General features: G+C 35.5%; 1 protein-coding gene across 1 annotated transcript in view; it reads right to left on the reverse strand.

Annotated features, from left to right (window-relative positions):
• Positions 1-616: 616 nt before the first annotated feature.
• The window catches only part of LOC148849124 (squalene synthase 2-like), a 28,909-nt gene continuing 14,185 nt past the window's right edge, over positions 617-15,340 (reverse strand). Inside the window, exons 7-14 of the mRNA XM_088948307.1 lie at positions 15,172-15,276; positions 14,856-15,002; positions 5,377-5,452; positions 3,667-3,755; positions 1,245-1,336; positions 1,115-1,160; positions 932-1,007; positions 617-827 (exon numbers count right to left, since the gene is read on the reverse strand). Coding sequence (XP_088804433.1) covers positions 933-1,007; positions 1,115-1,160; positions 1,245-1,336; positions 3,667-3,755; positions 5,377-5,452; positions 14,856-15,002; positions 15,172-15,276 — 630 coding nt within the window. The 3' untranslated portion in view covers positions 617-827; position 932. The remainder of the gene's footprint in view (positions 828-931; positions 1,008-1,114; positions 1,161-1,244; positions 1,337-3,666; positions 3,756-5,376; positions 5,453-14,855; positions 15,003-15,171; positions 15,277-15,340) is intronic.

Consider the following 15,340-nt stretch of genomic DNA (forward strand, 5'->3'; position numbering starts at 1 on the left):
TTTACAGATAAGCTAGCTAAGCAAGGGGTGAACAGGAACTCTATCTATTTTTTGGGCTTTGTTGTAAACGCTGTTCTGATTTGGGAGTATGCTGGCCGGTTCTGGGAATTAAGATATATCTCTTTTACAGATAAGCTAGCTAAGCAAGTGCAAACTCTTTTATATGCTCTTTCCATTTCAATGGTATTTTAATTTTAATGCCATCTCATTCTTGCTTTGACCAATCAACCTTGCCCAGCAGAAGGTGCAACTCGTTTATTTATTCAGCCAGTGCTCCGTTTAGCAAATGAAAGTTTTATCTTTCTGTAATTAAAGTAACAATCACGGAGTGGTATTCCCACATGTCCTAATAGCTCAAATAGCTTTAAGATAATGCCTAAGAGGTAAGCTATGGGTATTTAAAATCAAAGAAAACAACGTTTGGTAACGTGGGCAGGAAAAGCAAAGAAGCCTCAAGATAGAGAAACAGAAAGAAAAAAAAAAAAAAAAATTGATAGAAGCAACCTTTCAGTGGTCAAAAAGTGTTGAATCTGAGACCCAGTAAAATTTCCGTCGGTTTTCTTTTGTGCGTGGCGCATAAAGGTTTCATTCAGCGAGAAATGGCAACATATATCTCTGGGATTAAAAGAACCCATACGACTTGCATTGCTTGCATTCAGAGAGAATTATCACACTATCACTTTTTTAGGGATATACTTGTTGCAGTGTTGGAAGCTAAAGAACAATGTTACTGTAACAACAACAACGCGGTAGATTCTCAGTAAAAAAGAAAGACCCAGTTTTGTGATCTGCCCATCCATGTTGACAGGATACCCAGAAGGAAAGTTCTACAGAAAAGAACAGCATTTCAGTATTTGATTAATAAATAATTATGGTTGAAAATTAAAACAGGCTAAGGAAAAGATAAATAACTCAAATTACACCACTTAACTCTAATCTGAATGAATTGGTAGTTTAGTGGAGAGAAATGCAAGGAAGATCGAGAGTAGGATGAAGACTGCAATTATCTGCATCAAAGTATTCTATGCTCAGTTTTGATAAAAAAAATGTATTTTATACTCGGTGGATAGTCTTCATTTGAAGTCAGTAGAACAAATAAACAAAAGGGACTCACCGCAACTGAATTATAACTTGGTTTACTCTCAACTATATACGTACTCCTGGTTAAAGACAAAAGGCATTGTCACTAAAATTTTGAAAACAAGAGAAAATAATCACAAAGAACATTTAGAACATCAGCAAACCTTTTGTTCAGCAACCCAGAGTTTCTGCATGTCTTCTGTATTGCTTCTATTCGGCTTAAAGTTTTTGTGGCATTTGGATCGTTCTTCTCAACCTGCAATAACCACAAGACAAAATAGCTTAGGCTATTCTATGTCGTAATTATGGCAAAATATGATTTGGAATTTTCTCTTTACCCAAAAATAAAAAAATCATTGATCTACTCATGAACCACTAAAAATGTATATACATGGATATTTCTAAATAATAACTAGAATTCTGAAGAATTAAATCACACGCTAATGGTCAACAAGAATAAACATCATAGTAATTTTATAGTTTCACTCATTTTTCTCAAACTAGCAAAAATAATTATCCAGATAACCCAAACCCCAAACTAATGGTATAGCAGTAATTTACTGCCATTAAATTCATTATTAAAAAAGCTACCATAAAACACTACAGAGAGTGGGCCTCATGGTTCCAATACAAGTGAACCAGAATGCTTTCATGAGCCAAGGTGGCAGAAAGACTTAAAACCCCTTCAGTAACAGGCACACTTTTGACACAACAAGAGTTGAAACATGGATAAGGGATTTGTCAAGTGAGAATTTCATAACTGCACTTCTGAGAATCAGGTGTGCAGGAGTTAATCATTGGCACTGAGTCCAACCTGTACAATGTCAGACCTAAATTTTGCTAGAGAAAAAAAACCTGGGATCTCTGTGAAAGGTGATGTATAATGTATTAAGCATAAAAAAAGTGTACACCCCCCAGTACAAAGAGATTCTGTGCACCAATGCCACCGGGTTAGAAAGAGTTGCCAAAAAAAATCTATGGGTAGAAAAGGATGACTAAAATATCCAAAAAGTTGCAACAAATAGACAGCCAAGCCCTAATAAAGTCAAAATATGAATTAACCACAGCTTCAACAGGACTTTTCTTCTGCTCAAAAGTTCTGATTTCTGATATTCCTTTCTAACCATATTACCTACATAACGGCCATGGGAACACTGACCAGACAATTCTGCCCTTCTTATTCATACCAAGAACCTGTCATTCACTGAGAAGACCAACCTATTGTAAGTTATCAACCTAAATATTTTTGTCTCCATATCTGTATTAGAAGGGCAAAACCTTCTATGGATGGGCAGTCCAAACTCTTAAACTGACAAAAACACCCCATGCCTAGCCAAGCAAAAGAAAGTGCTTGTGGAAGGATGATGTAACCATCCAGATTGCCCACCTCAAATGTGACATTGTGGATCTCCTTAAGTCCATATGACTCCTGCAGCACCTGTAAGTTATTATTACTTTTAACGGAACAGATAAATAGCTTCTTTTTGGTTATTGACTGAGATTTCTTGAAAATTTCCACAAGGAAAAAGGAAATGTGGTGCTGTGGAACCCTTTCAGGCAAAACCTACCAATGCATAATACATCAGGTCTTCCAAACCCCTCATTTAAGACTAAGAAACCACCCCCCCCCCCATATTAAAGAGAGCTTACAAGAATATGTTAAGAGTAACCAAGCTGTATGTAAAGCAATTGTAACAATCTTCAATCTTGAAAAAACTATATTATCACAAAAGAAACATTATATGAATAAATTGCAAGCCAAAGTCATTATCATCATCATCCATGCCTTATCCCAACTATATGGGGTTGGCTACATGAATCCAGTTTTCTGAAGCTGTTCTATTTAAAGCCTGTATCCACCATTTAAATTATTAGTACTTAAATCATTTCTTACTACTTCTACCCATGTTCTTTTTGGTCTACCCCAAGTTTTCCTAGCCCCTTCAATGCGTAACAAATCACTTCTTAACCATCTTAGTCTACTCACTCTCATTTTTTATCACCTATTGGAGCCACTCAGATTCCTACCGATAACTTCATTCCTAATCCTATACTTGCTAGTTTTCCACTAAACCATCTTAGCATTCACATTTCTTCCACATTCATTTTCTGGATATATTGTTCCTTGACTGCTCAACACTCTACTCCATACAACGTAGCTGGCCTTACTATTGTTTTATAGAAAAATGGCAAGCCAAAGTATACACAAATTATCTAATAAGCAAGAGAACATTGTAACAGAACATCAATATGGTATTATCCAGAACAAGGCCAGGTCATGTTGAATCACAAGTCCTTCAAGTCAAAGGCACATGATGAATTTCATTTATAATTTGAGCAAAGATATTCTATGATTTTGTGTAAAATATAAAACACTCTCTAGTTACTTGTTATACATGCAGTCAATAGAGCAGTTAGATGTATAGTGTTCAATCAGACTAGTAGGCAACCTAGGGCTCCAGATACTCTTCCCTTATCTCAAATGAAAGTATTTGTTGTTATTTTGACACAAGCAAACAAGCACATCATAACATGTTGATTAACTTCAGCTAATGTAGACCACCTGGTAAAACTTAAGCACCATACCTTCATCTTGAGCAAACAAGAAAAATCAAAAAAAGCACCATAGACATCAGACATTGACTTTGTTCGATCAATAACTTTAGCAGTAAGACCTAGAAAAGAACCACAGTGAAAAGGAGCAAATATTAATCAGAAAGAAATAACCCAATGTTATTATGAACATAACCATGATATTTGCATGTGACAAAAATAACACAAAAATAGCATAACTATTGATAGAGATTTCAGCCCCAAACGAGACCAAAAGTAAGAACTAATGGATCATGGTACAACCAATACTCAACAACCACTTCAAGTAGCTGAGTATTGGTTGAATAGCTATCAACCAAAATAAACAGTTAGCATGGTAAAGTATTATCTTATCAGAGTAACAATTGATGCTACCAATGTAAACCCATATCTAAAGCCAGAAAGGCTCCCTTCACCTCTCGTTCACTGATTCACAAAATTAAAAATGAAAGAGGATATGGCTATTTATAGAGGAAAGGCTCCCTTTACAAAAAGAACCCTAATCCTAGCTAGCTACTCAAAAAATCTAATAACATAAAAAAAAAAAGAAAAAACAAAATACAGAAAAACAAATATCTCTTAAACATCTTTAGAATACTCTCTTATTAGAATCTTCTTCTAATTCAGGCTTGAAGCATTGGTCTCCACAAAGAAGGGCTTACTTTGGGTATGTGACAAGAGGTTTTGAGTTGAAATTGTCTTATGAAAATAAATTGGGGGGTGGAGGAAATACAGAATCACTTCTCCAGATGGCAACTGGCAAACTTGTGCCTGTCGTGATATTGAATCTGTTTTGTAACAACTTAGCTCATATAAGTGTGCACTACAGAAAGAATCTACTTCGGATAAACCTGACATTCATCAAAAAAATCAAAATATAAGTGCTGGCATGTATCTAATCTGACCATGATCTCTGGCACTGTCAATTTTCAAAAAGTGAAAGTGGTTTTCTCAAACACCCACACACACACAGAATATTACCTTAATCAATTGCTCTTACATAAAGTGGCTAAAGCAAGTCGACCAATAAAAATGAGAAAACAATGTTTATGGATTTAAGTTCTAACAAATGGGCCTTCCTGTCAAGGTGGTCATTGCTAGCCCAGCCCATCCCAGGCCCATGTAGGCTTTTCTGGGCCTAGCCTTACATGAAGCCCATATATGAGGGGCCTTGCCCAGCTTGGCCCATGATCATGCTGCCACTAAAACAAAAAATTAAAAATTAAAAAGAAAGGATTTATCAAACTGTAATTATGCTATTCTGACCATCTTAGTATTCTGTTAGTTTATGAAAAATTTGTGACCATCCAAGTTGGCAATACTGAACATGTAGAACTGAAGGAAAATTTCACTTCGATGAAATAAATTAACACCAAAAATACTTTTTCCATGACGTAGCATTTTCCATATGCATATAGAGTGTCAAACTCTGTCTAGAACTGCCCAAGTGTCCCAAGTCAAGTTCCAACAATCTTGTCTTGCAACACATTTTGAACTTCAAACCGCCTTACCATCCAAGTCACTCCTTATTCCTTGTTTCATTAATGTTAAGACTATTGTCATATCAAGAAAATGAAAGGAATAAAAAAAGAAAAAAAAAGAGCATGAAATTTTATCAGACCAGAATGGTTAATATTGTAAATAAATTTTGCTCTGTATACATCAATAAGACAACAAAAGAATTTCAAAGTACAGCTTTGTTACCACGTCTCATTTTCACAACTCCTTTAAAGACTTCAATGTTGTTATAGCATAATGCTATTGTTCCAATTGCCATAATCTGATACAAATGGCACAGATTTTCAAGTCAGAATCCTGGAAGAAAGCTTCCTCCCAAGTACGTCCCATGACCATTCATTAATAATGGCATAATGATATTGAGTTACTGACATGTTAAGAGATGGAATCAAGAGTATGGAGTTGGACTAGTACCAACTAGTTACTATATCAGAAGTCATAAAGAGCTATAAGAACCAAAAATGAATGAGATACATACTGTTGGCCAACTAAAAAGATCCCAGATGCAATAACTTCGAGAGCTTGAAAAGTGGAAAAGTAGGATACCAAAATATAAATTTAGAATTGTACAAGACATAAATAACAAGTCACTTTCTCTTTATATCATTGATGCCGATCCTTAAGGAATTACGAAACCTATTCCATTTGTGCAACTTAGGATATTAATGATGTTGTTGATTCCTTTTTACCATAGCTTTGCTAATTGTCTGGTCATTCTACATAAGATGAACCCATTTTCATATTTGCAATTAATGCATGAAATCATTACCTTATCAATAAAAAGGGATGCCTGAAATGGAAAATAAATTTATAGAGTTTCATGTGTCAACTTAAATCCCAAATATCTGGAAACTATGGAATATGAAAAGTTAAAGCATTCAAATGACCTAATAATCCAATCAAAAGCATAGCTAGTAACAGCAAGGGACAAGAAAGAAACTTCTGAGTTTTAATCATTAGAAGAAAAATTGCTACTCAAAAATGTATCAAGTTTAAATAGGAATACGAATTCACCTGGATAAATTCAGGAATTAAAAATGTATAGTCCAATTTAATACAAATTTAAAAAAAAAATAGAAATGTCAGAGAAACAAAGGGGCCCTCAGAGTGTTCCATAACTAATGTGGTCCTGGATATTATATCCCATCAGAAACTACTGTGCTGTATTTAGAATCCTCTCGCTAAAGTCAAGACCACTAATGAGCACATTGACTAGTCTAGTATCAACCAGAATAAGTATAAAATAACTACGTTAGCTAATATTTATTGAGGCAAACTACATATAAAATGTAAATAAGAACTTATAATATAATTATAAAAAGTGGAGTAGTGTCTTGGATCTGGAGGCACAGGACCTGTATACAGGTCTGGAGCCCCCATAATTTGCCACCTGTCCCATTTCTCAAGAATCAGATCCGACCATTGAATGGATCACACATAAAACTATTCTTGTACCCAAAAAATAGTTTAACCAAATGGGTTTTAATGATTTGATTTGTACATTATTTGTAAAACTACCTCTTAACTTTAAGAAATTCCACCATCCATTTTAAGTTAAGTAATACCAGAGGGTTAGACTCATCTATACTAGATGATTTTTCCCAGCTGATTATCTAAGTAGAATCTGTAATAAAGTTGTCAAGGCGACGACGCCTAGGCGACAAGGTGCCCTTGGAAGCTCGCCTTGCCCACTCGCCAAGCAATTTTGTATACTTTCTCTGCTACTAAAATATTCATTATTAAACAAAAATATTCATTCTTTTTTATTTTTTTGAAGGGGTATACAAAGGGGGGTAGCCCATCCCCCAACCCAGGTGCAGGCGGGATTCGATCCCAAGTATCTGCTACGACCAGCAGGAGGCATTACCAACCAGCTGGTTGGCACCTTGCAACAAAAATATTCATTTTTTATGTTCATAAACTAATTTCTTTTTATTATTTTCTTATTATAGGGTTTAATCAACACAAACACTGCTAACTGCTGTATTGAACCCTCAAAGACTTTAAGGGAAGAACTTAAAATTTTGTCTAATCAACACATTTCTTCCTCCACCATTTCTTTTCTCTTCCTATAACAAAAATAGGGGTCCAGCCCCTATATTTTTTTAATTTTATTTTCTTTCTTCTTTTTCTTCTCATAAATATGCTGATTCTCTAGACTTAAACATGAAGTTTATACTTCTTATGAAAATCATGGATGGTTATTAAGGAAAGATGGTTATGGAACCTAGGGGGCTACCCTAGGATATGTAGTTTATACTTAAAAAAATCTGACACCTAGGTGACCAGGTGACAAGGCACTCCCATCACCTAACCTTGCCTTGGTGCCTTGAAAACTATGAATCTGTCTGATGGTGTATTATGATGTTCCAAACCTAGGATAGATTACAAGCTAATGGCGGCCCCAGAGCCCAGATTTGGCCCATAAAAGATTATAAAAGTGGAAGATTATAGAAGGATTCAAAGGTGGTGATAGGATGGTTGCATAATTATGAAGAATCTGTTTGGACCTATAGAAATGAAATCAAACAGATCAGATGGATGATAAGAAATGTGGAATTAAAACTATAGGTTCATAGATTGGCTAATTTGATGGCCGATACACTTACTGAGCAAGGAGCACTGAAGGATCAGGGGTTTTGGGCAGTGTTGTATATAGAGAGAGATGGCAACCTCTGTAAACATAGACTGTAAAGTGTACAGTAAATTATACTTCTTAATGAAATTCCTGTTAATTATCAAAAAAGAAATGGAAAATTATATTACTCATATGTTAAGGGAAAGCTCATAATGAGTAGCCAATAGTATCGACTGGCAGAGACAGAAGATTAGTAACTAGCAGTAACATTGGTCACCGCCATGCAACAACATTATTATGATGCAGTGTCAGGTAAAGTCATTGCATATTTGACGTTGGTAATGATATTATTCAGAATGAAATAGTTTTTTATTCCAATTTGCAGTTTTTTACTTTTTATAAAAGATTATTGTTCCCTTCAACAATTCTGTGCCTTGTTTTAACAGTAAATATGAAAATTAAACAATTGCATGTGAAAGGATTAGGAAAATAATAAATTCTATGCCAAAAAAAATCCAGCTTACTCCCTCTCGACCAAGAGAAAAGAAAATGACTTTGGTAGTGAGCATTTGACAAAATCATGAAAGTATGGATTGTGTAAAACACTAGAAGAAGTTCAGAAAAGTGTGAAAAAGAAAGGGAGAAGTTAATGCAGGGGCTGAAGAGCCAAATTTGGACTTTTCTGAGATTTTCTGTATTTTTGTATATTTGGACAGTATTGGTATTTTCGTCATTTTAGCTAGTCCTATGGGGGCCTGGGTTATAACATCTTGTTCCTCTAGTTTAGTAGGGATTGTCTTTCAAATTTCAGTTTGTTTGCATTAGTAGATAGAAAGTTATTGTGTTTGTTGATGCACAAGACAATGAGTGGCATTTTTGTAATTATGGTGAAAAATAATCGGGCCACACAAGTCACTCTATAAATAAACGTATTCTCTTCCTTTTGAAGCTAATGAATGAATGAAGATTTCTTTTGAGCAAGTTTTCTGTATGGAGTGATTCCTACTCCCTCCCTCTCTCTCTCTCTCCCTCTCATTTCTGTCTTCTGATAGTTTGTTCCAGCCCTACTGCATCAGTTATGGTATCAAAGCTAATGGTTAGTCACCATGTTCTCACAAAGTGACCGATTCTATAGCCTAGGGTATCATTTAAACAATCTCATGGGTCTAGAATCAATGATAATAGGGTTTTTTAACCATATGAAGGGTCTATGGTTGATTTACTTGAGAAGTTAGTGGAAGAAAGTAGATCTAGTAATGCCCTCTATAGGAGTAATTTCTATTATTCCAATTGTTCTCTAAGCTTCTCTGCCATATTTGATAAATTTCTTATAAAATGGCTTAGTATATTAAGCATTAAGGTTGTTACTGTGTCTGATACAGGCTGACCTTGACTTAAAATCACATCTCCATCTTCTTCCCATTTAACAGTATCGAGGATATAATTTCTTTCTGCTTTAGTAAGGTAATTAGCCCACCAACCTTTGAGTTGTCCAAAGAAAGACTCTGTGATGACGGTTGCTATTACCTTTTCATCATTACCAGCCAATTTGCTAGCACTGGCATACATTGCTATGTGATGTATCATTTCATGAATTTGATATTCAGATTTTCCATCTAAATTCCATTCATAAAAGGCATTCCAATTATATCCCACTTGTGGCTTCACTGGCTCTTCGAACAACAGGTCCACCAGGGTGTGCATATGGTAATAAGGCTTTTTACTTTGATAAGAGAGCTTATTTAGCTCTAAACCTTCTATTGATCTATCATCCATAACTGATTCCTGATCTGATTCTTCTGTTAAGAGATTGATGGAATGGGAGTCTGAGGATTTTGAGGTTTCCCTCTTTTCCCACTTTGAAGGGGATACTAATTTGGCAACCATCTTATTATAAGTTACCTTTGACAGATCTACTGGTGCTGTTTTGAGTTTCATATTGTTCGGAAAGCTTGGCACCGCGACCATGGGTCTTTCTTTAATTATTGTTCTAGATTTAGAAATTTCTAATGAGCTTGGTAAAGATTCTATTCTATTGGTTTGTTTGCCTAAAACATTAAGGCATACATTGGTATAATTACTTTGTTCTATAATTTGAGAACAATGTTCCAGACTAATATTTTCAGATTCTTTTATTGTGGTAGAATTTTTTATTAGGCTGACTATCAGCTCGTCCTTTCCTATCTTTATTGCTTCTAATGGTGGATGGATTGATTCCACGATTTTTCCTATTGCTGCTGTCTTCTAGGCTTTAGACAGTTTTTCTGTGACACAAAGTTCCACTTCTTCAATGGAAGGTTTTATGTTTTTGAATTGCTTTTGTTGTGAAAACCAATCCCAAAATGGAATGTTTTCTTTGTTTTATCATGTCATCATACCACAATTTCCTAATACGGTCTCTTTCTGTTTTAGAGAAAGTTTTAAAGAACCATTATTTTTTTATGAGTTGTGCATTAAAATCCAACCTTATAAGGTCTTTATCTATTTGGAATTCTTCCTCTAATTCCATCATGTTTATTTCAAAGTTTGCCTCTGTATTGACCCTGGCTAGTGGGGTGGAAATACTAGAAATCTCCATTGTCTCCATATCCTAATCCTCTTTTAATCCTTTCGTTGTACTGTTCGCTATTATTGTTCACTGTTTCACTGTTATACTATTTTGGTATCAAAGCCAATGATCCCAAACCCTCCATCCTTGTTTGACAGACCAAATTTGTTAAAAGCTTGAACCTATTTCCACCCCACTTAGACCTTTGTCTACTAGTAAGCATCCGAGAACCTTTGGCTAGAACCCAAAGACTATAGCTTCTTCAGAGATATCATTGGGCTAGAACCCCAATTGGACAGACTAGACATCTTCCAGTTTTACCAAATTTAGAACCCTTGAGCCAAGGTCGAAATCGCATTGTAGGCTAAAGCGTTTAAAGACGTCTTAGTTGACTTACTGTATTTGGTGAAGTACAAGGATAAGATGAAGAAGTTATTTAAGACTCCCTCTAGCTCAGGCAACGATTCTGAAGAAGGTAGTGGTAGTTCATCCTTGACCAAATCCCTATCGATAAAAATCATAGAAGAAGTAAATTATGATAATATAGAAAAATCTCTGCACAATTGGACTATTCCAAAAATTGCACCATCTGAGATCTATAAGAAAGGAATATTTAATTTAAGAATAGACATAAATGTTAGGACTGTAGAGAGAACTATAGCACTAGGGAATGAATCAGAAACCTTCTCTCTCATAGACAAGAAAGTAATAGAAGTCTACAAGAAGAGATCTGACTGCAATTTTATACATTTTGGCCTAATACAAGTAGCCATAAAACCATTAACCAGATTGGGACTACAAATAGTTGCTTTAGCTTGTTTGATAGATTCCAGACATAATAAATTCAATGACTCTTTATAAGGAGTCATAGAAGGAAGTCTCCACCAAGGACCTATCTACTTCAATGCTTTCCCAAACTTTTCAGTATCACTAACGGATCTAGGGATACATGAAGCCTTAACCCTTAGGCTTCAGACCCAGAGTTTCGACATGAAACCAGGATCGGAGAATATAGCGTTAATCTATAGGGTTTATTTTAAGACCATGAATACTATTTGTCCTAATACTAGGATAACTGGAACTAGGGGAAAAACTACACTGTTCCAGACCAATGCTAGGAATAATGTTACAATTCCTAGGCAAATTACTTGGAAAGAAGTAAAGTTGTCGGATAGTTGGTCCATCTCTAAAGCTGAGACTCCCCGACCCAGTGAATCCATTGAACTAGCATCTATATTCAGTGAACAATATGGATTTGTAGAATTAAGGTTTAGGAGAGCCTCAACCTCTTCAAGGCCTTTGTACTCCGAACCAGTGGACTTAAGATCTTCTTATTCTAGAAGATCGATAGATTTAACAGAATCTGCACGTCCTCCCCCAGGTATTATTTATGCCACCTATGAAACACTTGTAGATAATATCTCATCCTCGGATTATCATACAATCCAAAAGGGAAGCCAGTCGATAAAGTCTTATGAGCCTATAGAGGCAGACTTTGAAATAAACATGATGTAATTAGAGGAAGAATTCCAAATAGATAAAGACCTTATCAGGTTAAATTTTAATGCACAACCCATAAAAAAACAATGGTTCTTTAAAACTTTCTCTAAAACAGAAAAAGGTCGTATTAGGAAATTATGGTATGATGACATGATAAAACTAAAAGAAAATGTTCCATTTTGGGAATGGTTTTTACAACAAAAGCAATTCAAAAACATAAAACCTCCCATTGAAGAACTAGAACTTTGTGTCACAAAAGAACTCTCTCTCTCTCTCTCTCTCTCTCTCTCTCATTCTAGGCCACACAAGTCACTCTATAAATAGATGTATTCTCTTCCCTTTGAAGCTAATGAATGAATGAGTATTCCTTTTGAGCAAGTTTTCTGTATGGAGTGATTCCTACTCTCTCTCTCTCTCTCTCTCTCTTGTGATAGTTTGTTCTAGCCCTACTGCATCAGTTTTGGTATCAAAGCTAATGGCTAGTCACCATCTTCTCACAAAGTGACCGATTCTATAGACCTAGGGTATCATTTAAACAATCTCATGGGTCTAGAATCAATGACGACAGGGTTTTTAAACCATATGAAGGGTCTATGGTTGATTAACTTGAGAAGTTGGTGGAAGAAAGTAGATCTATTAATGTCCGCTATAGGAGTAAGGTTTTCAAGAATGTTAGAAGAGAAAGGGAAGTGCCCACTTCAAGCGAAATGAAGACCGAAAAGCATTCTTTGATTGGACTACTAAACTAGAAGAATATTTCGATTGGCATGATATGTCTGAAAAGCAAACATTTAGATTTTCACGCATGAAGCTTGCGGGTCATGCTATATATGGAAAGTCAAGAGATGTCATTGACATAAGAGATGTCGTTTCTAGTCTATCTCTTTCTATTTCTAAATACGGAAAGTTAAGAAATCATCATATAATAATCGAGAAATTGCAATAGAAAAGAATAAAAAAGGGAGGTTTGTGATGATTTTAAAATCTTTTCTACTAGGTAATCTATTCTCCTTATGCATGAAGATAATCAATTCAGTCGTTGTGCTCGGACTCTATTATGGGTTTCTAACTACATTCTCCATAGGGCCCTCTTATCTCTTCCTTCTCCAAGCTCAAGTTATGGAATAAGGAACCGAGGAGGTATCGGCAACAACTGGTTTTATTACGGGACAGCTCATGATGTTCAAATCGATCTATTATGTGCCTCAGAATCTAAAATTGGGTAGACCTCATACAATAACTGTCCTAGTTCTACCGTATCATATGGTGGAGAATTCTTGAGCAACTAGAAACTAGAGGTGGATTTACCACACAGGCAGAGATGAAGAGGTATCTGCAAGAAAAGTACATTTCAAAATACTTACAATGATGATCTATATGTGGAGTTGACTAATCACAAGCAAGGTATGCTATGTGCAGTTCAATATATGCATGAGTTTAATGAATTATATATTAGATGTGGCATTACAGAAAGTGAAAGGCACAAATCAGTTCATTTCATGAATGGACTAATGGGTGATATCAAGAATGAATTGTCTACAATTCAGATTCATGACTTAGACCATGCCTTTGATTTGGTTCTCAAGAGAGAGAAGAAGCAGTTGGTCACAACAAAGAATTTGAAGCCAGAGAAAGTAAAAAGGTGAAGATAAAGAAGATGATTTCTTGCATGTCGATGACCCCCATCCTAGAGCTAAAGTTGTGAATGAGGAATTTCAACCTATAGAAGTTGTAAACATTGAAGATCAAAAGGGTGTGGGCCAAGAAAAGATTAGAATTGTTGAAGAATAAACTTCCAACACCCATGGTCAACTTGAGGTTAATGATCAAGAAGAGATAGAAGTGGAGAAAGTTGAAGAAATTCAGGTGCAAGATGCAAATGTGTTGGTTGTAGTAGATGATAGTAAGGAAGTAAGTCTTGACTTTATCTTACAAGTTTCAACTAGAACCAGTTCAAGAATTACAAGTTGACATAGTACAAGTTCCACCAACATCAATAACGGCAGAAGTTCAATAGTTTGCTGAAGAACCAAGGGGAACTGAACACATAGAGATGGAGATTTCTCAACAAGGGGTTGAAGGAAAAGTTCCACATGTTACAATTGAGATTTTGGATATAAAAGTTCATAGTGATAAGCAAGGGAAAGATTCACCACAAGACAGGCTGATTGATGATGTATATGTTCAAGAAGCTAATGTTTTTGAAAGAAGTTCAAGCTTTCTTTTTTTCTTTTTGATAAATAAATGAACTTTTTATTAATTTGGAAAAATTAGCACATACAAGCAGCCCTTGGATAGGCGCGAGCTCCAATCTCTCCACTAAAGAATTAAACAAAAGTAATAAATTACAGTTGTGCCCAATACAAAACTTCCCTAGCTGCCCCTTGCTTGGCTAGACAGTCCTCCATAGCATTTGCTGATCTCCCCACCCATTGTATTCTTAGGTCCATGTCTCTTGTCGGCACCTTGAGCTTTTTGTAATTATGGTGAACAGTATCCCGGGCCATACAAGTCACTCCATAAATAGATGTATTCTCTTCCTTATGAAGCTAATGAATGAATGAAGATTTCTTTTGAGAAAGTTTGCTGTATGGAGTGATTCCTACAAACCCTATAGTGATTCCTTGGGACTCTCTCTCTCTCTCTCTCTCTCTCTCTCTCTCTCTCTCTCTCTCTCTCTCTCTCTCTCATTTCTGTCTTCTGATAGTTTGCTCCAGTCCTACTGCATCAGAAGTGCAGTCAAGGTAGAATCAAAAAGGAAGAAGAAAAGTAGAAGAAAATGTCTTCCAAGAGAGAAGATTTGAAACTGTTCTCCCTCTCTTGTCGACCCAAGTATATTTAAGTGACAGAAAATGCAGAAATGCCCTCCATAAGTTACATGCAAAAGATAGACTAGAAGTAAAGAAAAAGAGACAGCCTTGCCACACTAGACTTCAACAAGAATATTGTAGGATATTTCTCAATTCTAGTTTTGGACAGTGGTGAACATGTTCAGTCCAATTTAAGACAGATCAGAAATAAACTTGGAAGATCTCATACCTGAGGAATAGCACAAAACCGGAACACAGCAGGATCCCGCAAAGCAGACATATATTTCAGGCAATCTTCCACATGCAACAATGCATTTGTGATCATATCATTTAGACATTCCACTGCTTTAGTGGAGTTTTCATCATACTTCAAATCCTGATACATTACCAAAGGAAGCAAACAAAATGGAATATAAATTCATCTTCTGGTAATAGAATTTAATAAGCTCAACTTCTAAACATAGATTGAAATAATTCCAACAGAAAGAGTAAATAATAAAAGTACAAAATGCAAAATTGAGAAGAAACAAAGAAAGTAGACAAACCTCAAGCTTATTGACATATTTACTCCAAATTTGCCGAGGCCAAAACATGCGTGGTTTTGGTATCTCATTTATATCTTCCAAGTAGTCTCGAATAATATTTGCTTTCTGCAAATCAATACATGCAAAAGATAAGATGTAAGAATTGGGACTAATAGTTATTATTTTGGTT

Source organism: Nelumbo lutea, chromosome 6 (genome assembly GCF_056320005.1).
Source record: "Nelumbo lutea isolate HS-2025 chromosome 6, American lotus-T2T, whole genome shotgun sequence".
Taxonomy (NCBI): domain Eukaryota; kingdom Viridiplantae; phylum Streptophyta; class Magnoliopsida; order Proteales; family Nelumbonaceae; genus Nelumbo; species Nelumbo lutea.